Source organism: Numenius arquata, chromosome 4, assembly GCF_964106895.1.
Source record: "Numenius arquata chromosome 4, bNumArq3.hap1.1, whole genome shotgun sequence".
In the NCBI taxonomy this organism is placed as follows: Eukaryota; Metazoa; Chordata; class Aves; order Charadriiformes; family Scolopacidae; genus Numenius; species Numenius arquata.
In genome coordinates this window covers 73,959,537-73,985,196 of record NC_133579.1, presented here as the reverse complement: position 1 = coordinate 73,985,196, position 25,660 = coordinate 73,959,537, and the positions used below count along the sequence as shown (strand labels likewise).

General features: G+C 39.9%; 1 protein-coding gene across 4 annotated transcripts in view; it reads left to right on the top strand.

Annotated features, from left to right (window-relative positions):
• TPK1 (thiamin pyrophosphokinase 1) overlaps positions 1 to 25,660 on the top strand; it is a 361,500-nt gene that overhangs the window by 234,118 nt on the left and 101,722 nt on the right. For 3 of the 4 annotated variants that reach the window (XM_074146493.1, XM_074146492.1, XM_074146491.1), the window contains one exon: positions 4,268 to 4,414. The exons of the other annotated variant lie outside the window; for it this stretch is intronic. In XM_074146493.1, the coding sequence (XP_074002594.1) occupies positions 4,268 to 4,414 (147 nt within the window). The remainder of the gene's footprint in view (positions 1 to 4,267; positions 4,415 to 25,660) is intronic. 4 annotated transcript variants of the gene reach the window in all.

The following is a 25,660-nucleotide window of genomic DNA, read 5'->3' as shown; positions in this document are numbered from 1 at the left end:
TTTCACTTGCCCACCTCTCCCAGACTTTGTTTGCAACTTCTCTGGCTGAAACTGAGCTTGTGTGGAAGAAGGTCCTTCGAATTGTCTGTCCAGAGCCCTACCCGTGCCCCGGGGAGACGATTTCTTATCCGAGATCACAGTTTTGAAAAGAATGGGCATCCTTCGCTGTCAGTTTGAGCCTTGGACTTTGCTCGTAGATGTCATGGTGATGCTGACATTACAAAGCTAGATACTGCATTCTTTTCACCCACCCCTGGCAGTTCCCAGCTTCCTGTGTCCTGTCACCCTTCTCCTTAAATACTCACTCCTCAGATGTATAGCAAAAATCTTCTTTGTATTTAATCCATCCATAGCAGAAAGAGGAATGTCAGACTGACCAGTTTTCCCAGAAAGACAGTGTTTCCTATGCCTGGAAACAATTTACAGCAAGGTGTCCGTTTCAGTAGTCTCTGTGAGAGTGGAAGCAGGAACCGGAGCAACATCATTCTGATGTGGTGGCAGCCTTTTACCCCCCTTGGTTACAGCATGCCCTAAATAATAACTTAGGGGAGAAGGAAGAAATACATCCCTTAATTGCTTCCTTTTAATTGTTGTGCTGTTTGGTAGCGCTCCTGAAACTCTTCCAAGAGAGACGAATGTATCAGCGTATCATTGAAAGATGACTGAATCCCACCCTTACATCTTCAACTCTTTCTAAATGAAACCTCGATCGCCTTCAAAGATGTTGTGCAATATGTTTAAGTCAGGTTATAGATAGTCTAAGAGAATACAGTGCTCTCTACTCCGTGCCCGCAATAATCTAAGCCTTTCTTTGTAGTTATTTAGGATTTTTATATCCTTTTTTTCAGGAAATGAATGGCCCCGTGTGAAAACAAATTGTGTAAGGGGACTGTTGACAGGACATTGCAGTGAAGCATGGGTGTTTCAGTTGAAGTACAGTGTGTTAGTCAAATGCTGCCTGCTGTGCTGATTATCAGTAACAGTGTAATTCTGTAGCTTGCATTATACAGGAAATCATAGTAGAAAAATGAATGGCCCTACCTGTCTGGAGTGTGGGAATATATAAATGGCCTGTGCTTTGGTATTCACTTTGTCTTAGGTTCTGGAATGACCAAGAGTCGTGTATGTGCTTTCATGGCACATCCATTTTCTTAAGTGCTTGGCAGAGCGAGAGGAGCAGTGATTGCAGGGAGGGAACTGATTGTTTTGTTAGTTTGTGATTTTTGTGCTGTGTTTGTTGTTGCTTTGTTGGGTTGTTTGTTTTTTTTTTTAATGGAGGTGATAGCTTTTGGATGAAAAGGCTCTTGAGGTTTTTGTTGGACTTAGCCTCTCTGTGTTTTTGACAAATAAACAAAGTGTGTATACCTAGACCTTCAAATAGAGGCTTTAAAAGTCCTATAATGTCTGGATGCCTGTCACTGCTGCCAAGATTATCCAGTGAAAGGCAGGACTGTCAGGCATCACAGAAGTGCAGGATTTTAGCTTTTCTCTCTGCCAGCTCCTCTCTTACTCCAGCTGGTTTTGTTTGTGTACCTGTCACATACTCGCATTTTTCATTTTCACAATCCATGCAAACCCTAAATAATAGCTACGTTGCCTTTTCAGGTGTATTTATTAGCTTTCTCCCAACGTGCCACAACCCCAAATCTCTGTTTTGTGAATGCCTTTTCAACGGATCTACTCTATCCTAGTTTGGTTTTATTTTCTTGCTTTTTTGAGCAGAAATCCACAAGATCACTGCACTTCACAGAAGTAGGGCTTCTGGATCACTTCTGTCACAATTTAAAATACAGAAGTTTTTTTGTTTTGTTATGTTTTCCTTCAACTTGGAGTGCTCTAGCAATCTCTGTCACAACAAGCTGCAGTCAGCGAGTGTTTCCTTGTTTCAGGAAGGTGCTGTACTCGGTGATAAGTACACGTGTGTGAATAACAGAGCAGGATTTGTCTGACATACAGACGGTTTTACAAGGGAAAGAAGACACGTTCAGAATGTGGTTGCATGATTTTAATTACAAGTCATAGGGAACTCCGTGTTTCCTTATTCTTACCTTTTAAACTCTAGAAGACATCAAAGCCAAAGCAAAGTAGTTCATGTATGGTGAGACATATACACCAGGAAACTGTACAGTAGTTGCTTAGCTTTTTTGAAGACCAGGCTAATATTTAAGCTTCAGTCCCATTGCTCACCAGAAATCAACATGCATGCGGATCCTGATCCTTTGCAGAGCACTTCTCCTATGAAGACAGGCTGAGAGAGTTGGGATTGTTCAGCCTGGAGAAGAGAAGGCTCCGGGGAGACCTTATAGCAGCCTTCCAGTACCTGAAGGGGGCTACAGGACAGATGGGAAGGACTCTTTGTCAGGCAGTGGAGTGATAGGACGAGGAGTAACGGTTTTAAATGGAAAGAGGGGAGATTTAGATTAGATGCTAGAAAGAAATTCTTTCCTGTGAGAGTGGTGAGACACTGGAACAGGTTGCCCAGAGAAGCTGTGGCTGGAGGGGTTCAAGGCCAGGCTGGATGGGGCTTTGAGCAACCTGGTCTGGTGGGAGGTGTCCCTGCCCATGGCAGGGGGTAGAACTGGATGATCTTTAAGGTCCCTTCCAACTTTAACCATTCTATGATTCTAAAGTCACCTTAACTTCACTGTGGTTCCAGGTTAATGTGGCAGATTTCCCCCATGGCCTCTGTTGGGGTGGGAGGCATTTTTACTGCTAGTTGTCTGGTAGGGAACTGGTTTTGGTGCGTCATTTTAGTAGTATTATTTTGAGAGAATCGATCCACTCTTTTAAATTACACTCATCACCAGTCAAACAAAAGCAGTTTGTTTCTACACTGGAGTCAATAAAATGGAAAATGTATTATGACTTAGCTGGGAGCACATGCATTTTACCTTCTCCTGTTTAAGGATAGGTTTGCCTACCATTCATATTCTCTTGGTTGTATGTTAGGTCTGTGTGATGTGACCTGCACAGAAAATACATACTATGGGCAGTAAAATAATAGGGAGTTTGTTTCAGTATTTGCTGCTATTATAATGTGTTATATTGATCCATTCTGACTTCTCAAGTATTTTTTTTGGTGATGATGAGAAAGATGGTATAATTCTTCACCAAGAGGAAAATAGCTTAATTTTCATGCAAACCAATATTCAACAGAATCGTAAAGCCCTAGCCCTGGTAATAAAAATAAGAAGCTGATGCTGTTAATACATCATTCCAGATACACGGAGCACCATTATGTGGCTCCTGGGTTGAGTAAAACTTCGTGTAATCAGAGGAGCCGTAGACTTAAGCCCTATAAAGTTGAAAACTTCACCAGATGGCCATTGCCGAGGCAGCTTCTAAAGGCTCTGTAGCTGCAATGTGTTAGGGCTCTAGATATGACTTAGTCAGTGGTAGCTTTTTAAAATACAATTACTGAACATAACTGATCCACATTATGGAAGTAATAATAATAACACTTTGCACTCAGTGACCTTTTATCTGAGGACTCAAAAGCTCTTAACCAAGGCTTTTAAATACTCCCTTTCTGCTTAAGGGAAATAAAGTGTTCAGAGTCTTGATGGAGCGTGAGAGAACTGAGCAGCAGCAGCCCGGCTCCCTGGCCTAGTGCAAGCAGTCAGGAGGTGCTCTCGGCGGGTCTGGGATTGGGACAGGAGAGCACTCCTGTCCCTGTCCCTGTCATCTGGGAGATGATGTGCCCAGCTGCTTGGGGTTGGAACCTCCTACTTCAATAGTACTTTTAATCTTGAGTAGAGCCAGCCTGGGAGTGGGGTTGCTTGAACGTTAAAATGCTGTGAGAGAGGAACGAGAATGACATAAAATGGCCCTAACCTGAAATTTCCTTTATTCATTCTGTAAACTGTGAGGGTAATACTGAAACGATATTGGGATGTGGGGATACTAAGGCTCAGATATACCACACTTAGCTGAGGAGCTTAAGTGGGGTGATAGGCTCTATATATTCAGGGCCCACAGATAAGTACCTGCAAACACTGGCCTGTATTTTAGGGAGAACGGTTATGTCCTTTTTAAACATACCACATGTTGGTCATGAATTTACTGAGCTTTAATACTCAGCCTCAAAAATCACATAATGGTATTTATCGGTAATGGGAGTAAATAACTGTATTTGACATTTCCTTTTGTATAGTCAGTAGTTATTTTTTCTTTCTTTTTCCCCAAAGTGATTTTATTGTTGATTTTCAGGATCTAGAGATCATGCCTGAAAGTTTTCTTGGCGACTGTTTGTGTTTTTATCTTTTAGATTGATGTCATTGTGACTTTGGGTGGACTTGGAGGACGCTTTGACCAAATAATGGCATCAGTGGAAACACTTTTCCATGCAACAAATATCACTTCTTTTCCAGTGATAGTTCTCCAGGAGTGCTCACTGATTTACCTGCTTCAACCTGTAAGTGTTGTAAAAAGTTACTTGATCATAAAGCTGACCTTTCGCCTGCCCTTACCCTGTAGATCTTGCATCATTAAGTGCTCGTTTTGTTAATTGTATTCTGTAAGGTCAGAGCCTAAATATAAAAATATTTAGGGGATATGGGAAGTGGACAGCAAATGATGGGCTCTGCATTCCTGCCTTGGAGAAGATTGTGTTTAATTTGTTCAGGATCATTTTTCTTTTTAAAGGAGAGCGTCCTGGTTTAAGGACAGAGAGAAATCCAGAATGTATGAAAACTGAATTTGGGTAAATACAGGTTTCTGATTATAAATGGAAAAAAAGTTTTAAAACTTTTTAATTAGATTGCAGTAAGTTTAAATTTAGCATACAGCTCTTTGTCTTGTTGAGTAGAAATAAGGATGTCTGCAATAAAAGAAACAAAAGAAGTCTGTAAGAGGAAGATATGAGGGAGTTCCTGACAAACACGTCAGGCAGAGCTCTTATGTGGTCTGAGTGGTGCAGTTCATTATGATGGGAATCCAGCTAGGATCAACGAGGGAGTTTCTTTAAGATGTGTTATTTTTGTGGGTGTTCAGGTCTGTTTTGCCATTTATTGATTCATAAAACAACACACACAGAACATCTAGCTGGGCTTCTGCTTCTGAGATTTAAATTAAAGGCAAATCTAGGCATCAAAGAGTCTTCTCTAACAGTTATTCATTTATTTGTTCAGAAATACCTTTTCCTGATGTCAGGGTTTCTAGAAGCTTAACTAACTTTCCCATTTTATCTTGGAAAGCTTATTTCATTAGAATAAATAACATTCACGGATAAATCTGACAAAACCCTGCACCACGCGTGCTTCATTGTAATTTGAGAAAAGCATTAATAAGGTTCTGTGAGATTATAGATTTAAATCCACAGGGGCAGATGCTGTATTAACAACTTTGAAGCACTGTGTCTGCAGGAAAGATATTAGGCACAGGAGCTCATTTGCCAGTATGACGAGGAATGACTCTGATCATTAGTTGCACAGCTAAATGTATAGAGGCAGCAGAGTGAGGGGGAAAGAGGGCTAAAGGATAACTGTGGTTAAAATCTGAAATTGTGATTTGATCTCTGGGTGCAGTACTTCACTGACCACTGTATATTAATTTTTGGGATATTTTCAAGAACACATTGAAAAGCTGAAATAAGATGGAGAATTCCCAGTTTAGCATACAAAACACTTACTTGGCCTGGAAAGACTTTTAATTCTGTTCATTCATCTTTTCCCTAAGTGGCTCTAAAATGCCATGCCTAAGGTTGCTTTCAGAAGAATCTTCAATGAGTAATTGAACCCTTTGGAACATGAAAAAAAATCATGACCTATGCATTTAAATAGAAATGGGAGGTTGCTAATTGTTTGGACTTGCTGGAAACTTCTCTATGTTCTCGTTTTAACAATGCCATACGAGAAGCATTTAATGCTTTTTTTTGTTGCTGAAGAGAGTTCCACAGGATATTAATTTTTTTCTAGCATTCCTGGCTGTCAGTCTGCATTGCCAGTCACTGACTTCTGTAACTGCAGGCTGTTTCTAGCATTCAGAAAGAAAGGGCAGATATAGGGGGCAGGCGGTTTAAACAATCTTAATGCTACCTTTGACACAAAATTGCTTTTCGGTATTGGTTTAAATTTGTCGCTGTCAGCATCTTCTGTCAACTGTCATGGTACCTCCAGATAATAGCGTTAATCCTGCATAGTTTAGATAAAAATCAAGTGAGTAGTTTATACACAGAAAGAAAAGAGGATTCTAAGCTTGGAAGCGCTCCCTTTTTTGTATGGAGTTCAGCGTGATATTTTGCTCTTCTAAATAGCTACAGTCATGACATTCTCTCCTTTTCCCCTCTCCCCTTTGTAATTTAAAATCAAGGTAGGAGGGAGTTGAGCACAGTGGGAGACCCACTGACTTTTTGAAATGCAAGTCTGGAAACTGTGCAACAAATGAAGCAAGGTTTTGAGATTCAAATGCTAATGCAAATGATAAAGTTAAGAGCATGTTGCTTTTTCTATAAAATGTAGATCTGAAAACTTTCTCTCTTGGGGAAGAAGAGTCTGATCTTTATTGGATTCTTTGGATAAAATACATGAGCAAAATAGAACCATGGTTTTGCTTCAAAATAACATTAGCCTTCCATTCACTACAGCAGGGGACTAGTGTTGGTTCTTTATCACGTGTACCTAGGCAGACGCAAAAATATTTGGATAGAGCAGATAAACCAGTAATCCCATAACAGCCCTGGGAAAGTCACAAAGGGGAATAACAAGTCGAGCTGCTGACTTTTCGTTACTAATGCAGAAACTAAGAGGAGGATGGTGTGAGTAGGTATCTAAGGAAGTACACCATTAAAATCTTTTAAGTAATTGCTTTGAAAGAGAGTTGTTTCACGTTATTACAAAGTCGATATAGAGGGGTACAGCAGAAAAAATATATCAATATTTAACACACTTGCAAAGGCTCCACAGTGTTGTAGGAAACAGGGTTATAGACTTCCTAAAAGACTTCAGGGTGCTAGAGGAAGACAGCGAGGACAATGCCTGATTTGGAATCCACTGCGGACTACCAAGCAAGGAGGAGCAGGTAAACAAAGCCTTTTTTCATCAGCCAATAAAGTTATCTGAGTACTGAATGTAAGGATAATCAGCATTTTGGGTGCTGAGGCATCTCTTGGGAAATAAGTAGATGGACCGACAGTGCGAGTTTTTGAAATATATTGATAAAAATGTTTTGGCATGGAAAGTGTAAGAAAACTACAAGGAAGTAAACTCTTCTATTTTAATTTCTGACCCATAAGGATGAACTATGCTGAGAGGTGGAGAAGAGAAAAAAGATGGGAAGAATTACACCCCATAAATAGCTGTCTCCATGGTCTCTATGGAGAAATAGGGTGGCAGGCTGAGATCTAGGTGTACACTGTAGGTATCTAAATTTAGATACATGAATTCCAGTGTAGGTCAAATTACTAAACAAGTATTTAAGCAAAGAAAGCAGGCATGAAATGAGGTGCAGCTATGGAAGGGCCCAAGCAGTGAGAACATAGTTTGTAACTACAGAAGTTGTAAGTTGACAGTGAAAGATTTTCTCTCGTCTGACTGGGAAAAGAAAACTGTTGACAAACAGTCTAAAGTTAATGCACTTTTTGCTCAATCTTCACTAAAGCAAAGTATTCCTTTGAGCAGGTAACCGACACATTTAAAATCAGTGCCAAAGTCCGAAGACTTTAAATTGCTTCAGAGAGAAAGCAAATAAGAGATTGAGCTGCCTTTGATTTTGCCAACTCCAAGCCTTGTTAGTTTTTCTGTGCAATGCAACGCTAATTAGGATAAGAGTCAGAAATGGGGAGACTGTGTAAGAATTCCAGGAGGTGATGCTTGCTCTGAAGCATTTTCTAATATGATGGTTGGAATTAAAAAAAAAAAAAAAAGAAAAAAAAAAAAGGAAAAAAAAGGAATCTCTGTACTGAATAGCTATCGTATTTCTTTCTGCAGTGGGAAGAGGGAGGAAAGCCTGAATTCTTAATAAGCAGTAATCACTCTTTATAAGCAGGATATTTTATGCAACAGCCCGTACATTTTATGCTTGAAGTTTTGGTAATATCAATTAGAATATACCCTGGATGAAGAGCCTTAGGCCCTTAGAGTCATGTTTATCATGCTAGCCATGCTCAATACGCATGGCTTAAGGTTTCACATACATACTTTCTCATTTTCTGGTTGTGTGCATCTCAGGAGTGCAGAAACATTAGCTTCTGTACACTGAGCATAAATTATCTTTTATCTGTGAGTTTTATGGCAGTTTGTAATACAAGGTAATAGGATTTATGACCAAGAAATGAGAAGATGTCCAAGAGTTAATGAGGCCTGTCTTTTACATTATATTGAGCAGTTCAGTTTTCCCCACACAGGATTCCAGCCCTGGGATGTAGAGAAGAATTGCTACCTACACATGAAAATGTGTTACAGCAGCATATTTTTGTCAGTTAGCTAACTCTTTTGAAAGAGCGTGTGAATACTTTGATAACCCTTTTTCTTGCGCACGGCTTTTCTTGTGAGTGCATTCTTGCCTTCCCTGTGAGAAATGATGAATAATTTAACATCATAGATAGTAGTCCAGCAGCTAAATATGAGCAATAAGAATCAGGAGTCCCCATCCCTTATTCTTGGCTCTTTACTACCATTTCATTGGAAAGAAATAAATTGTATAGTCTTTTGATCTCACAGTCTCCTAGTTTGTAAATTGGATAAAGCCCACATCCTTCTCTGAATTGGTACTGTGAGGCTCGTTTAGTTTTTTACAAAATGCCATTACATCCTCAGCTCTGCACCGAAGTGGAACACAGCATTATGGTAATAGTAACAACAGTATTAATAAGTCCCTTAATTAACATAAATACTGCCATACAGTAGGCTGTGCAGCTAATTATTCAGCAGGGTCCCAAGGACAGTTTTTGTTGGGAGCAGACAGTGTCTGGGCACAGTTTGGGATGAGCACAGACGTTGGAGGGTGCCACCTTGTCTTGGAGACAAGAGAGAACAACCAGAAGCATATGAACAGTGTTTTGCCAGTTGGTTTGAGGGCCAGAGACTATTACTGTTGCCTGAAGCATTTTACAGATGCAGACAGAGTGACTAGGCATGGAGATCCTCTCCGAGATGCTGACACTACAATAGGTACTAGTGAGGGAAGGTACAAGACTGGAACTGTTACTGGAGATTATTGCTGCAGATCTCTGTGCCAATGTTACTTGGTTTGCTTGGTGTCCATGCTTGTGGAGTACAGTTTAGTGGGAAGTTCAGGCTATAAACTTTCAACTTCTGAGTTTTCTTTTGGCAGCCACTTCCTTGAATTTCATGGGAACTTCAAGAATGAGTTCTCAGATCAGTTCTGTACCACCTCGTGTGTAAGAAGCAAATCTGGCTTGTGCTGGCACTCAGTGGAGAAAATCCTTAGTGATCCCATGCCTCTTCTGGGGGATAACTTTGGAATTTGGAAATTTGAGGATAACCTTTGATGTCTACTTTTCCTATATTATTAGTTCCTTTTGTGGGTAGATTCAATTGCAAAAAGGTCCTAGTTGCCAAGGAAGGGATTTAAACATATATTTAATATTTAAACATATATGTAGTACTTAAAATATTTATTGTCCTGCAAGGCTGTCTTTCCTATTTGGTGTCTGCTCTCAAAGAGCAGAACTTAATCTAGTTGACAAAGCAGTGAGTGCATCAAGCTCCTTGTAGGTCACTTGAATGAGCTTTTCTGACTTTTTTCCTACTGACTTCTCCTATGAGAAAGTCAGCCATTCAGCTGGACAGGAACACTGCCAAAGTCAAAAACTATTAGCAGTGGAAAAGTCTTAGTCCAAGCCCTTCTCTGGGAGCCCGACTCCCTCACAGAAACCCTTGCAGAAAGGGGTTTTGTGCTTCCAGAGCCTCAGTAGCATGTTTAAATGGCTTCTCAGAAAGCAAGTCGCTACGTTGGTAGTTTAGCTGCCTTAGTTTCCTTCTTTGGTGAGAAACTTTGAGGATTTGGTTACAGCTCAACTTCTGTTCTTAAAATAAGACTGAGTTAAGAGCTTGTGTTTTTCTTATTCCCTGGGAAAATCCGGCTGGGCTAATGATCATTCAGTCATTCTTATCATGTGTTTTTATAGTGGGCCTCTGCAAATGTGGCCTTCAAAAGGCTCCAGGTCCAAGTGACTCAGGTTTATTTTGTGGTAATTTATGGCTATGAAGTGGTGTCACTTCACGTTTACCACAGGATTCCTGTGGTTTACTGGATATCAGCGATCCAAATTTAATTCATTTTTGTCAATCACATCTTGACCTGGGGAAGATTTATTTGCTCTCTTGCTTCTCACTGTTACAAAAGAAAAATTTTAGTGGGATTTTCTCTTAACAACTAAGTTCTTTGTAAATTAATTCTATTCCAGCATCAACAAATGTGTAGTGTGAAATATAGACAGATGATATAGTAGCTTAGAAATAACGATTAGCTTTTGAAACATTTACATCCTTTCAAGCAGTTTATTTAGCATCAGTTAAAAGTGCAGTCTGCATCAGCTTTATGAAATATTTGGAACTATGTGGATTTTTCCTGGAGTTTTTTTGCAGAGGATGACATCTAATAGTTATGGATTACTTCTGTGTAATGAAGACATATGCAAAATATTTTTTTTTATAAGTCTCATCCTACAGCCTTTGCTTAGACAAACAGATTATAACAAATTCATAAGTCAATTTGTTAACTTGCAGGTAACCACTTCAAAAAAAAATACTTATCTTTCGGGGAGGAAAGAAAAATACCAAAACATCATTGCTACTAAACTAAAGAACAGTCTTTACTAAAAGAGATTTTCACCTGCTCATAATTCTTAAGAAACAAGAAATACTCTGTAGCGGGATATGTTAATCACTGAGCTGCTTTTAAATGCACATCTTAATGGTTGTCTGGAAGATAAGATGATGCAAGGAGTCTAATTGGATTACTTATGTATTTCTAAATTCTGGAGTCATCCAGTCTGAATCAGTATCTGGTGTTTGATAAGTTTCAACAGTTCTGCTCTCAAAATTTTTGAGTCTTTGTCTGGATTTTTAATTAGTTACTACATCAGCTGATGGATGGTCATGTAGGAGAATCTTCACCCTAAATAAATCTCTTCCAATGAGATCCCTGCTCTCTCTTCTTGCCCCTAGCTGTTGTAATATCATCTTGGTAATACGATAATATCTATTTTGCTGCTTTATGGAAGATACAAGAACTTTTCTGTTACAAAGCTGATTTTCTCAGAGCTGTGTTTTTTTCCCAAACCTGTCAATCACTTCTGTTTCCTTTGAAGCCTTAATATTTCTTTTCAACCCCACTCTTAACAAACTTCTTTCTGCAGTGCTCTGATTCTTTTGGGTTTTGTGTACGATGTAGTATTAATAATTTTCTGTACTGTAAAACAGTTCTGCTGCTGCACAAGTTTACGCCTTTACATTAAATGATCAGCAGCAAAACATAATGTTTGTCTTTTAAATTTGCTTATCAGTAGCAGCTGATGCTTAAACCGAGATCAATGGGAAACTGGTAAAACTTTTTCCTGTTCTGGTGATAGCAGTAAGCTGAGGAAGAGCACAGCAGTATTTTCAATTGCTGTGTGTTCATTTAATCTTTCTTCTGGATGAAACAGGACAAAGCTGGAGTGTGCGTGCAGGTGTGTGTACATTCTAGTTTTGTTTGGGTTTTTTTTTCCAGGTAGGACTTTGATCCTAAGCTAAAGAATTCCCAAGCTTTTTATGAATAGATTTTTTGAACACGAAAAAAGAAGCATTTTTAAAGACTGTATGAAGGTCTCGTAGACTGGTCCTTTACAGATTGATTTTGTAGTATTTTTATGGTTATTGCTGTGGTTTAAAATATTTGTCTGCCACCTGACCCCTAGAGGGAGCAATACAATGTTTTGAAGTTTCAAGGTTGACTCTTAGACGTAAAGGACTAAGAGGACTTAGAGGGATAATTATGAACACTTTTTGTGACTTGCCTGATCAGAGGCCACTCCCCTTACTAATTAATCATCATACAGCAAGGTCTTATTTTCTCTTTCTAATCTTCTTTTTTCTTCTTTCCTTTTTCCCTCCTCTGGATTTTTCTTGGATCCCATCAACTGTCTTTCCTCAGCACATCATGATATCTTAATTCTTTAGTTTAGTTTTGTAAAACATATTCTTGCTTTAACTTAAGCAGCCACTGCTACCTTGAAGACTTTTCTCAGGATTCGTCTCCTCCCAGCAGTTACAATTCTATGCTATGAATCCCTCAATGCCCTTTTGTCATTCTGGCATCATCAGTTCCTCTTGGGTCTCGCAGTATTTCCTCTTGAGTCTGTTGTCCCAATGACCATAGCGGCCTCACCTGTGTAGTATTGGAAGCTATTGGGGTGATGTCTACTGCAGCATGCCTATGCATCACCCTTAAATTATTGTTGAGTTATAACTCGTTGTTCACCTTTATTGTGTTAGCCCAAATTTCTCAAGTCCTAGGATTCTGTGCTACCCACTGAGTGACACTGTCTCTCTGAAGGCATCTTACTGCCTTACTGGAGGTGAATTTCAAGTTTTGTAGTAAGGGCTTTCTTCTTTGAGTATTAAATGGATTTCAGTGATAGCTTGGGGGTTTTTGGATTTTTTCACTCCCTCCCTGTCATTACAGAAAGTTCTGTAGGGAAACTAACAGGTATTGGAAGTCTGTAATCTGCGACAGAGCCTCCTCCAGAAAGAAAATTAATGGAAAATATTTCATTGTATGCAATTAAAAATATAGCAGGGAAAATCAATGTTGTTCCTAGACTGAATGTAAATGACAGTAAAAATTGAAGTGATAATAGGTGATAAATTGTTATCTACTACGGACACACAAAAAAAAATTAAATCAGAATGCTGAATAGTTACTGATTGACCAAGCCTGAAGGGTTTATAAATTCCTTTAGAGGAAAAATTAAAAATTGTCCTTTCTGCTCACATCTGAGTACTGGCAGGAGTTGAAGTTGCAGAAGGTGTGCATCCATATTCTGGCCTTGGTTATTTTTGAAAGTATGTTCTCTCTTAAATTCAGTCCTTTTATGAAATCACTGAGGCTTTTCCAGTCCCTTACAGTATCACTGTTAATTCTGTATCTGCCAGTCAGTAATGGCAACTGTATGGATTTTCTGTGTTTACACTTACTGTTAAAAAAGAATCCATGCAGAAGAGTGATAATATTTAGTAATATCTGAGGTTCTAGGGAAAATGCTGTACTAACCTGATAAACAAGATTTAGCTAGAACTATTCAGCTTTGCCATGGAAAGCGATTTACTTTGCAGTCCAAATTTTCTTCTTGTTGGTAACTGCTGGTTACATTACTTCAGCATTCTCTCTCTGCTGTAACAGAATAGTCCCAGAGGAGATGGTGGTCAGGGATTTAGTTCTTCAGTGTCTTTTAAGACTGTAGTGTGGCTGTCACTCTCACAGCAACTGCAGTCAAAAATACTTGCCAGCAGTGCAGTTGGGCCCAATGACTTTCATGGGAGCATGGGCTTTCTACTCCTAATCCTAAAATCAAGATATTTGGAGTGAATGTGTTCCTGTCATAAAACAAGAAAAGGAGTCTGGAAGCTTGTGACCTGGCAGCAGGAGAAAGACTCCTTCTCCATCCTCAGATCTAAATTTACAGAATTGGTAAAGTGCCTTAGTAGCCAACGAAAGGGAACAAGCTCCTTCTGGGAGAAGTATCTGAGCGTAAGCAGCAAGTAACAGTGATTAGAGAACCCTTCTGCAGGAGACAGAAGGCACCCATCTGCTGACCAGACATGCTTTCACAGGAGTTGTGTTGTTTGGCAAGGGCCTGGATCCAGGATGCTGCAGAGAGACTGCTGAGGCTTGTCTGGCCCTTGGACTTTTACCTCTTGCTGCTCGTCTACATGGACACCAGTGACACTGCCAAGGAAAATCTGAAGTAAATCAAGACAGACTGTTGAGCTCTTTAGGCAAAGGTGAACCTACATGCAAACCTGGGTAGTGCTTTTGTGCAGATGAGGAGGAAATGCTCAGGTAGGTGCAGACAACCCGTGAGTTAACAGCTGGTTACGTAGCTGGTGTCACAAGAAGTGCTTTGGCTTTTGTGATCATGGGTTCCTCTGAGGAATGAGAGCTGCTAGTGAGAGACGGGATCCATTTGACAAAGCAAGGAAAGAACATCTTTGCCAACAAGGCTGGCCAAGCTGATGAGAAAGTTTTAAACTGGGTTATGCTGGAGTGTGACGGCTTATAGTTAAGTGAGGGAGTAATGGTTAGGGGTGATAAGTTCAAGGGGCAGAGGAATGGAGTGAGAGCGCCCTTGGGAAAGATAAAACAAGTCAAAAGAGAACGCATCTCGAGTGCCTATACACAAATGCATGCAGCTTAGGAGACAAGCAGCTAGAGCTCCGTGTATGGACACAGAACAAATGGTGGGGTAGCTCATACGGCTGGAGATCTGATGGGGAGTTAGCAGCTCTTTGGGAAACACAGGCAAGGAAGAAGAGGAGAGTGGTGGTCCTTTTTGGGAATGAGCAGTTCACAGTAAAAGGAATCCTGTGGGAGACAGCTCTGAATGTCAAAGCAGCAGGTTCAGTGGAGGGGCACCAAGATGGTTGGGGGCTGGAGCACATGCCCAGTGAGAAGAGGATAACGATACTGGGCTTCTTTCAGCCTGGAAAACAGAAGGCTTTGGGGATTCCTAATAGCAATCTTCTGGAATCTGTGAGGAGGTTATGAAGAAGACAAAGCCAGCCTGAGGTGTACAACAGAAGAATGAGAGACAATGGTCCTAAACTGAAACGGGAGATTCTGGGCAACTATAAGGAAAAAAAAATTATACTATGAAGATAATTCCTACAGGAATAGGTTGCACAGAGAATCTCTGGCCCTGGCAATGTTCAAAACCCAATTGGAAGGCTGCGCTCAATGACCTCCCGAGATCCCTTCCCACCTAAGTGATTCTGGGACACTTGTGGAGACACAGGTAGATTGAACAGCTGTCTTAAAGCCATTGTACAAATATCTATTGAGAAGAATCTGGAATCTCCTGATACAGAACATGTGGCTGTGTTCAGAAATAGTAGTCCTGTCCTTTCTGAGCTCTCTTCATGTTGTTGTTACCTTACAAGGGGAGATTTTAGCCTCTTGTGTAACCTCTCAGAAAAAATGCTGAAAGGAGAAATGATTGCTGTCGCTAAATGCACTGAAGGAGTAAATGCCAGGGAGATAAACAGTCTGTTTAAGCTCAAGGACAATGTTAGAACAAGATTAAATTGCTTTAAACTGATGATAGATAAATTTCCATCGGAAATTAGAAAAAAAAGTCCCAAATCATTGTTCTGATGAGATTGCGCAACAGCTTTCCAAAAGGGAATAGTGGGGAGGAGAGGGACAGTTAGCAACAGAGCTCACTATGTTGATTTTATATTTTCAACCGTATTCCCAAAAAAAAGGGAATGTAAAACTTTCAAAAGTTGCCAACGTGACCTTATGTAGGCTTTGTGTTTCCAACTCTCCTTCATGTCCTGCTTTTCAAACTGGAAGCCTGGCATTCGCGTTAGTCGATTTGAACCGTGAGTCGCATGAGCCGTGATGGTCGGCGGGCAGCCTTTCAGCAGCGCCGGTTTGCAGACGGTTAGCATTAGTTCCAGCCCCAGCCCTGGAGTCTGTTTCACAAGTTCGCATTTTATTTATTGTGTCCCAAAATCTAGGCATCGCTTTTGCCCTAAGAAATCACAGCTATCCAAAGGTGGCTTAGCAATCAGGGAATTTTACTCATGTGAAGGCGTACACCTTTTGGCTAGTAATGTTACAAGTGCAGAATAAATTTAAGCATATGGCAAAGCAAATTCATGAAATCTAAGCATGTGCTTAAGCACTTCATTGAATTGTGGTCCACAGATGTAAGTATACTATCTCATCTGGTGCATAATTCCAAGTTAAGATGTCTGTGCGTTTTCCCATCCACATGACAGCCAGTGATGCTTCATAGGGAGTATCTGCATTTCTCTGGCATCAACATCTGTTTCTGAATGGTTAATTTTCATTAAAAGTTCCCATCCGTTGTTAATTGAATTACGGCTTTCAATTTCAGCAATGTCAGGTACCTAAGGGAGAAGAAGGAGCTACGCCCAGAGGGGAATACTTTTATTCTGATCAAAGACTAAATTATCAGATTGAATAATAATTAGCTTGCAGATTTTTTTACTAATACCCACAGTGTTGGCAATGAAATGTGCCCTTGCATTATGGGTCTGAGGTCTTCCTACCTCTCAGCAACTTAAAGATTTTTAGATATATGCATCTAAAAGCTGCATTGCAGTTTATCTCTCCTTAGGCTCTTAATAATGAGGTCACCTTGTTCAGTCCTTTCTCAGCTGCCACGTTCCTTTTGGGGCAGGGAAAAGAGGAAGCCTCGCTGATAAAAAAAAAAAAAAAAAAAAGGTAGATTTTTCTCCTCTTTGTAACCACCAACAGTTTTTCCTCAACTGGGGGAGGTACTTCAGAGTGAAGAGAGAGCAGCTGAAGATCTGGAATTAGTCTTCTGTGACAATGATGCCACAGGCAGAGAGTCTCATTAGCTGTGAGCTTGGTGAATTTCTTTAAGGAGGAGCTGTCTGTCTCCTTTATGTTAGCGGAACCTGGGAACTAGGAATAGAATTGATAAGGTATTCGCTGTACCCAGAGTATCAGCTGAAACTTTAAAGCAATTGAAAGAGCACCAAGGGAGGACTCAGTAGGTCTCTGAGGGACCAGTATGTCTCTGCATGAAGTCCCAGACCCTCCTGTCCATTCAGGATTGCATGGGAGTTATATCCATGTGCTGCAGGTGCGCAAACTACTGCATACAGCCTTGACCCGCCTACGCTCACTGGTTCTTGGAATCCCATGGGGAATGTGGAGAGTCTGGTGTAGTCCTGTTGTGCGAGATGAGCGGCCACAGGCAGGACTCTTGAGCAGCAGCCTGAGTTATCATAAACGAATCCAGCTGCTCCCTTGTGCCAGATGATGTATGCCACAATGAAGGTGTACTTCAGGGCCTGTGCGGTTAAAGAAAGTATCTCACCATCTCTTCTCCACATATTCTACCAATTTTCTGTAAGCTCGATGATATCAACGGAATTTATAATGCCATCCAAGCTGTGTCACTCGGTCTTTCATGTGTCTAATTTGTGGATCTCCTTTCTTACCTGTTCACAAGCAATCAGTGATACTGCAGAAGTATCGGGGCAACATTGAATCTCCATTATAATTTATTGATAGTAGCACCCTTCATAAAAGTCTCTCTTTTTTTTCTCTTTTGTACTTAAACGTGGTTCCATATTGCTATACTAAATGTGTTTCATATCTCTTACAAAGAAAGGCTGAGGGATTTAGGTCTTTTTAGTCTGGAGAAGAGAAGACTGAGGGGGGATCTGATCAACACCTATAAATACTCAAAGGGTGGGTGTCAGGAGGATGGGGCCAGTCTTTTTTCAGTGGTGCCCAGGGACAGGACAAGAGGAAATGGGCACAAACTTGGAACATAGGAAGTTCTATCTAAGCATGAGGAGGAACTTCTTTACTTTGAGGATGGCAGAGCCCTGGAAGAGGCTGCCCAGAGAGGTGGTGGAGTCTCCTTCTCTGGAGACATTCCAAACCCGCCTGGACATGTTTCTGTGCAACCTGCTGTGGGTAGACCTGCTCTGGCAGGGGGTTGGACTTAGATGATCTCCAGAGGTCCCTTCCAACCCTATATCATTCTGTGATTCTGTGTTCTGTGTCTCCTTGGGAAGGTATTGTGAAGCTGCTGATTTAGAAAACGGGTTTTCCAACAATAGTCTAGGAAGTTTTTAAGTGCTTCCAGTATGGAAGCACATTGAACTGTAAAATTTATCCCTAGAAAACTGTCAGAAGATAAAATACTTAAACATTTCTTTTTTTATTCCAAGTCACCTGGGAAAGTGAATTGGTTTTAGCTATTTAGGTTAGTCTGATAAAAGGCACTAAATGGTCAGAAAGAACTGTCAGCTCTATGGTGAGCTGACTGACATTGGTAATACAATTCAAATGTGCAGCTGAGATGTTCCTCCTCCTAATTTATGCTCTTCCATGGCAAGGACAGCAACATTCACAAGCATCAGCGCGAGCCACCGTCTTCAGATAATGAAGCGAATGTAATTGCTCATTTCTGTAGCACTTGGAAACCCATGCATAATGATGCTCAAATCTCTCGTCTTGAAAGACAGTAGGAGCTCATGTTTCTGAGACAGGCTGAGACAACTCCTGCAGTTTAGTGAAAGTGATACCCTGCTGGTCTCTCCTCCTGGAAGCCCAGAGGTGTCTCCTGCCGAGAGTCTGCATTTGGTTGCTCCTGTGCAAACTTCACTTTCAGCTGGGGGAGTGACAACAAAATCTTCTCACCTTGAAGTCTGGCAGTGTTTCTCCATGGGACTTGGGAACTGCAGGGTGATTTTAAGGCCACTGTTTTATAATTGGACATATTTCATGTCTGAGGGGTAAAAATCCAGTGGTGAGTCAGCTAGAGCTTACCTAAAAATGCTTTCTCTTGACTGATTGTTTTGATAATTCCTACTTTATAGTCATCTTGGAGAGGGGGAAGTGGTGGTGAAGTAAATCTGAAGATAAGCCTAGTATTAAGACATGCTTGATACTGGTCTGTACAGTTTTGTACTTGAGTGTGATACTGCAGTAGCATGATTTCTTTTCTTCAGATTATATATCTTAGATTACTCAGACTAAGTATTCTCAAAATTTTTGATCATGAGGGGCAGCTGACATACTAAGCCTTTGGTGGAAATAGATATTTTTAGAAGAATCCATAAGACAAGCAATAATAACATACCTCACTTTTCATATAGACTCTGATCCTCCCCTCCATTAGTAAATCTCAGACTACATCTCATGTCACAATCTTTAGCTAGACCTTAAGGTATATTCCTCTTACATTACAGAGAGACAGAGAGAGGCAAAGGCAGGAGGAAGTGAAATGATTTGCCCAGGTACCCAGAGAGTCAATACCATATTGAAAATTGAATCCAGTTTTCCAGGTTTCTATCTCTGGTGACTTGTCACCTGGGACCTTTTGTCCCACTTCTTGGTGCTTGTGACTTGATTAGGAGTGACCTTTAGAGATGATGGAGGTTTTTACTGAAAGCGCTTAATCCTCTGAGAAAAATCACAAAAGCTCACTTTTCTATAGTAGCTGAAAATTCATCCTCACTTCCTGAGGAGAAATTGTGAAAAAGGTGTATATATATAAATTAATTAATCTCAGTTCTTAAGAAGCACGAGAAAAATATCTTGTGATCGAATCTGAGAATGTCATGGCTTAGATTGGCCAAATATATATATATATATACACACCTATTATAACAGCAGCTGATTGTTTCTAATGAAGAATATATCCAGGAACAAAAAGAAAAGAACTTGTCAGGATGTGGTTGACAATTATTAGAAATCTGCATCTTTTAGCTTTCTGCCCCTGTGCACGAGCAGTGAGTGTTGTGCCATCCAGTAAAACATTTTTCATCTCATCAGAATATTAAAAGTTCTATTGTGATTGTCCTAACAAAAAGCAGTTTACGGGAGATATTAGAGGATGCATGTTTATTCCCTCCTGCCTTTTTTAATGCGTTAGAGATGTGTAGGCTAGAAATGCAGAAGGGAAAATGACTGTATCACAATCTTTCATAGGTGACTGAGCAAAAGAAATCCTAGGATATCACATAACAGAGCTTACAGCAAGATTTGTTCTCATTCTGTGAGGTTTCTAGGAAATTCATATATCACGTCCCAGTCCAATGAGCTGTCATGAGCACAGCCTGCTCAAGCGTAGCGTTGTATGTTGCTGCTCCTTTAGTGTGTGGTCAGATAAACTTTTGTGGTTGGATGGACAGGCACATTTTTCCCCTTTCTTATCCGAACTAATCTCTAACTATAGATCTTGTATAAATCCATAAGCAAGTAATTGATTCTTTCCTTTCTCAGAAGAGTTGCTGACCTGTGTTTTTAAAGAGGTCGAATTTCTTGAAATTAGTTTAAAAATACAGAATTGGAATTCTCATTCACCACAGTTGTATAGAACCGGCATACATTTCTCTATCTTTTTTTTTTCCCCCTGAAATTAAGATACTTCACAAATACGTGTGAAATGAAATATTTGAAGTGTGGCGTTCAGCAGAGAGGAAGAGACCGAGTACACTGAGAAAATCAGAATCACATCTGTCCTTCTGTAGAGGTGAAGCAGAGGAGGTTTTAAAGTGTTGGGTTAGATCTGTATTCTGGACCAAGTTAGGCAGTAACTTTGGAAGTGGAGGGAAAACGTTTCCACTTAATGCTCTTCAGGAATGAAAGTGGTGGGAAGATGCAAAGAGAAGAGAGAAGCACTGCAGATCTTGCAAATCGGATGTGGACTGGAGAGGGCTGCAGACTTTAGACAGGCTAGAGAAGGATGCGATAAATGATGTGAAGAACTAACAGAGTGTGGATATGGTTATCTACTGGGATCAAAACATGAAGGTTTTCATGTCCTGTTGTATTGGTTAGGGAAAATGTTAAGAGGTGCTCATAATCCGGACCCATGGTAGACTGAAAAGGAGATTGAAGTGAACTCTAAGGTCATAGCAGAAGTATCTGTTGCAAATCTCATCTGTGCTTGATCTTCAGAGGATCCAAGTTGTTCCTTGCGCTCTACAGTTGTGGACTTCAGCAGAAGCTGCAGTAACTCCTGAGGTGACCAGCGGGGTCTCAGCCATCCCAGGTGTTAACTTCAGAGAAATACTTCCCAATCAGTGTCCTAATGCAGTGGGTTTCCTGTGAAGGTCTGTGACAGTCTCTGGCAGTCGTATGGGCATGTTGGGTGCACTTTACACAGCGTTACTGCAGTTCTCCCTCCCTACACACTCACATTCGCTCTGCTTCTGGTGTTGACTGCTTCCCCAGGCAGTGTTTAATCATGTAGGGGACAAAATCAGGGCAGAGGGTTCTTCTCTGATTTATTGGGGAAGAAGGGAGTGATTCTTGGAGACTCATTGCTTTGTTGTTTGATTTGATTTGATTTGATGTTAAACCAATGCAAATATTCACCAGTAATAATAATAATGCACTGCATTCTGGTAAGATGTCAGTGCATGGCTCATGCACCACCCTGTATAAAAACTCAGCTGTCACTGACTAGTTCTAATCCAGTATTTTAAAAATCACAGGTAATGTTTGTTTGTGTGTAGTAAATTATTGCTTACATGGATAATCCGTGTTCAGAAGAAGACAGCCACAAAAAGACTTGAAAGGGAGTCAGAAGCGGAGGCAGGTATGCTGTAGGATGAGCATTTTTCCTACCTGACCCCTGTTTTAGCATCACAAAGCAGTGAGTTTCCCAAATTGGACACAAACAAACTCTACCATTTCCAAGGACAGAGGAGGTCATGCAAGGCACGCCAGTCTTTGCAAAATGGGCTCTAATTGGTACTAGCCAGAGCCTTTATCTTTGTTACCTGCCATTGAGTGGCACTCAGAAAGTCTGACTTCTTTTCTACATCCTAAGAAATAATCGAAGCAAATACACAGAATTGCTTCCACTCTGTTCCTTACAATTGAATGGCTCTGGTTGAAATAAGTGGGGACCAAAGCCAGAGTAAAAGATAGAGCTTCTCTGAAGTAATTTAATCTCTGAGTAGCCGATGTGATTTCTGGGAAGAAATATCACTTAAACACGATATATCTTGTGATACATAAAGAGCCTAGTTTGTTTGAAAGATTGTAGGTCTGTGTGTGTAACTATAAATATATCACAATGATAAAATTAGCCATGTGTGAAAAAGTAAGAGTCTCTGATTGTAGGACCTTTCCCCTTCCAAAACACTCAGATTTTTTTCTGCTGTGTGGGTGCGTTCTTACATACCTGAAGAAAATTACATAGTTCTAAAAATTGAATGTTATCCAATAAAGAACATTTTGCTGAGTTTCATTATAGACCCATAATATGTTCTCAAAAATGGAACATGATTTTTGAAGAGGAAGTTATTAACCATGGTGTTATAACTGTTATGCTCCCAGGAATATGATGGATGGAAAGAATATGCTTATAAGTCATCTGGGGACAGTGTTTTGTGCCACTTTTTTATTCTTATGGGGAAGAAAAAGCAATATAATGATATCTGTTGGAAATTACTTGAAGGTTACTCCATTTAAACTGACTGATGTTTCTGCTGGTTAAAAAGGGTGTTTCCATTTTATGGTATTAAGACAAATTAGATAAAAACTGAGTAAGTGTTTTAAAATGCAGCTTTCATCTTGATAGAAGTGCAAAGAAGGGTCTGTTCTTGTAAACTGTGAAGTAACAGAGCTAAAACATTCCGAGGCTTCTCCAAATGTCTATCGGTACCTGTTTTTTAAGAGGAAGAATGAATTTTCTTTACAACAGGAATATCCCAAAGACACCTGTCCTAGAAATACATGTACAACTTCAGGATTATGTGTGCCGTCCTTCACTTCAGTAGAATTTTAAAAATGTTTTAGTTGTGCGGTGTTTAATGCTTTTTGTATCTAAGGCATTGCTCAGACTAATAGACGTGTTTTATGCATCGGCGGGCGAGTGCGGGTGTTTAGGAGAAAGCTAATTGGAAAGAGGAAGGAGGAACATTTAGCACTATCTGAACTTTTGCGTCCACGGGGATGAGAAATCTTACACTTCCTGAAGACGCTCGTGTAATTGTGCTGCCCAGAAGAATGCGGTTCTCCCCAGGGGGACAAGACCTCATTTGCAGGAGTTAATTTTTAAAAAGGCTACCTGAGCCCTCCTACCAAACATGGTTCCTGACCCCTCTTTGGTTTGACTTTCTGCATTAGAAATGCTAGAAATAAACACCTGCATTTCTGTCTGTGTGAGAACTGAATGGTGAAGATGAGATTACTGCAATTTTTGAGAATGGATGAGGGTGAAGTTTGAACTCCTTATTCCTCTGCTGATTGATATTTGTGATGGGTAGGAAATACGGGTGTATTTGTGTGCACGGGTAGTAAAATCGCATGGACTTCTATAATAAAGAATTGAGTTGAAGAGCATTTGTGCGTTCCTTAGACTACTTAGCCACGTTTTGGGAGGTGACAGGCAGAACACATTCTGGTAGAAAAACATCCTATTAGGCAGCAAACACACACTGTATATGTCATGCATTCTTATTATTGCTCCCATATTCATTAAAGTTTAAGGCCTTAAAAGACTTGTCAGAATGTTCTGCCAAGCTGAGAAACATCGCCTTGACGTGCCTTAGCTTAGCAAGTCTTACTGCCATTGCTAGCACTCTTGAGTTGTCAAGAAAAAAACCCTACATTTTTCAAGTCACTTGTATGTTTGTCCCAATATGCGCTTCTCGGTTTTCTTCATTCTTGATATATTTTGCAGAATTTTATCCCTTTCTTATGTAACTCTCCTTGAAAATGTGATGGGTTTTACTTGTACTAGTCCTGATTAGGGAAGGTCAAGTTAGATCAGAACTTTCTCCAAGTTCTGGGGAGGTCAGATTGGAGGGTTAGTCCAAGGCCATCCCTACTGTTCTTTTATTTATTAATAAGAGGGCTCTGCGCAGGCTTGAATCCATGTGCTTACTGCAGTATGAATAGCTAAATTCAAACATTGTTTAACTCCTGTTGCTCTCAGGATGTTCTGCTTGATGTAGAGGACAAATAGAAAAATATTCAGGGGATAAAGAAAGTAAAAATAGAATGGGGAGTGAACAGATTAAAAAAAAAAGAAATGAAGGCAGAAAAGAGAGAATAAAGGTGTGGGAAATCTATGCTTTGTGCGCTTGTGTATAAATTATATGCCCGGTAGGATTTGACAGCAGTGCTTCGGAGTTTGGGATGCTTTATTCATATGGTGCATTGAAAGTAAGCACCTGCTTCTAGCAAATAACCGGTTCGATTGAGGCAGTTTCTTTGTTTTTAAAAAATATAAAGAAACTCAAATGAAATTTTGATGGGCTTGAGTCTGGGGTAGAAACTCTGGGGAAATAGTATTACAGACAGGTTAGGGTATCATGCCTTTATGTAAATGTCCTGTATGTATAACATTACAATACAAAAATTCTATTTGAGTCTAAAGATCACTGTTCTTAGAGCTGCCTACAAATAATTGTGTTGGACAGAATGGGAAACCAATGGTTTAGGCAGTTGGTCAATACATCTGAAATAAGAAGGAAAAAAGGATTGGGGAAAGGCGGGGATGGTGGCATCAGAAAAATGAATGCTTTCGTTTTAAAATTATCAGAGTTAGGTTGATGGTTGGACTAGATGATCTTAAAGGTCCCTTCCAACCTGGACAGTTCTATGAGTCTATGATTCTATGAAATTTCATTGATGTGCAGGAGAAATGCTACAGGAACATGACCTACAACAGACTTTCTTCCCAGTGACAGCCCTGGCCTGTGAGATACAGAAAAGGCAGCCTTTTGTAAAAAGAGCCCCTCCATCCTCAAGAAAAATCTTTTCTGGCAGACTTTGCCTGTTCTCTGAAGCATATTAGACCTAAAATAAATATCAGAACAGTTGGGCATCTTTACACTTGGGTTAGTAAAACTTAATTTAAAAGTAAAAGCTATTTTTACTGAACCGACTGATGTCAATGACTTAGAAGTGCTCAAATGATTTTTTATTTTTCTGGAAACAAACTAAAAACATTAACTTTTGTTTTGTGCTTGTCTCTGCCTAAAGCAAATTTTTATGGTCTAGTTAGGTTCCCTTGAAAACAGGCTTTTATAAGTAAATACTCATGGACGATTAACCTTCCTAAAATAAAAACTGTTGTCAGATGTTTAAAATGTGTGGTGCATGAGGGAGAAAATATGTATATGTTGACTTGAAAGCCAATTCCTACATTTCAGCACATCTGCAATGATTAGCAAAACTGAGGCACCTGCAGATGTACTTCCAAGGACTTGAGCTTGGGGGAAGCCTGTCTTTAATTTAGTTGGTTCTAGTGTTTGGGAACACACAAAAAAAAATTGTTGTGGCATGGTGAAGTAGTTTCCTAACTTTTGCAGTATAAAGGAAGGACAGCTTAATCAAAGCAGATCTTTCAAGACCAAGACTATTTTTAGGAAGTTTAAGTGGAACAGACATCAACTGAAGAAATGTCACCTGAAGAAACATGGAGAAAAGCCTGTAAATGAGTCTACAGAAAATATTTTTCTGTATTCTTTTACTGTATCCATCAATAAAATACCAATATACTGCTGGCTGGTTGCTTGTCACTATAAGAAAAAACAATTGGATTTTTGGAAATTGATTTTCTTAGAAGGGCGTGCAGAAATCTTAGTCGCAGATAAGTATTTCACACACTAATTTGGCTTTTCTCATTCATTCGTATTTCAAGCATAATTTGTACAGCAGTATACAGTCAGTAATTAATGCAGTAGACTCGGTTGAATGACTTTGTAACTGACAGGAGATGGTCCTTTTTGACCTTAATTTTAATATTGCAAAAATTAGGCAAAATGAAACAACTTCTGCAAAAGAATGAATAAAAAGTGCTTCGGAATACGTCCTTTTTCAATAAAATAACTATATTCTCTTTGATGATCCATTAGTCAGTGATAGCTGGTCTAAATTTTTGGTGGGAAAAGCGAATCACTTTTTGTGACCTTGTATTTCTGCTCAACTTATAAGAGAATCTGAATTTTTAAATTAT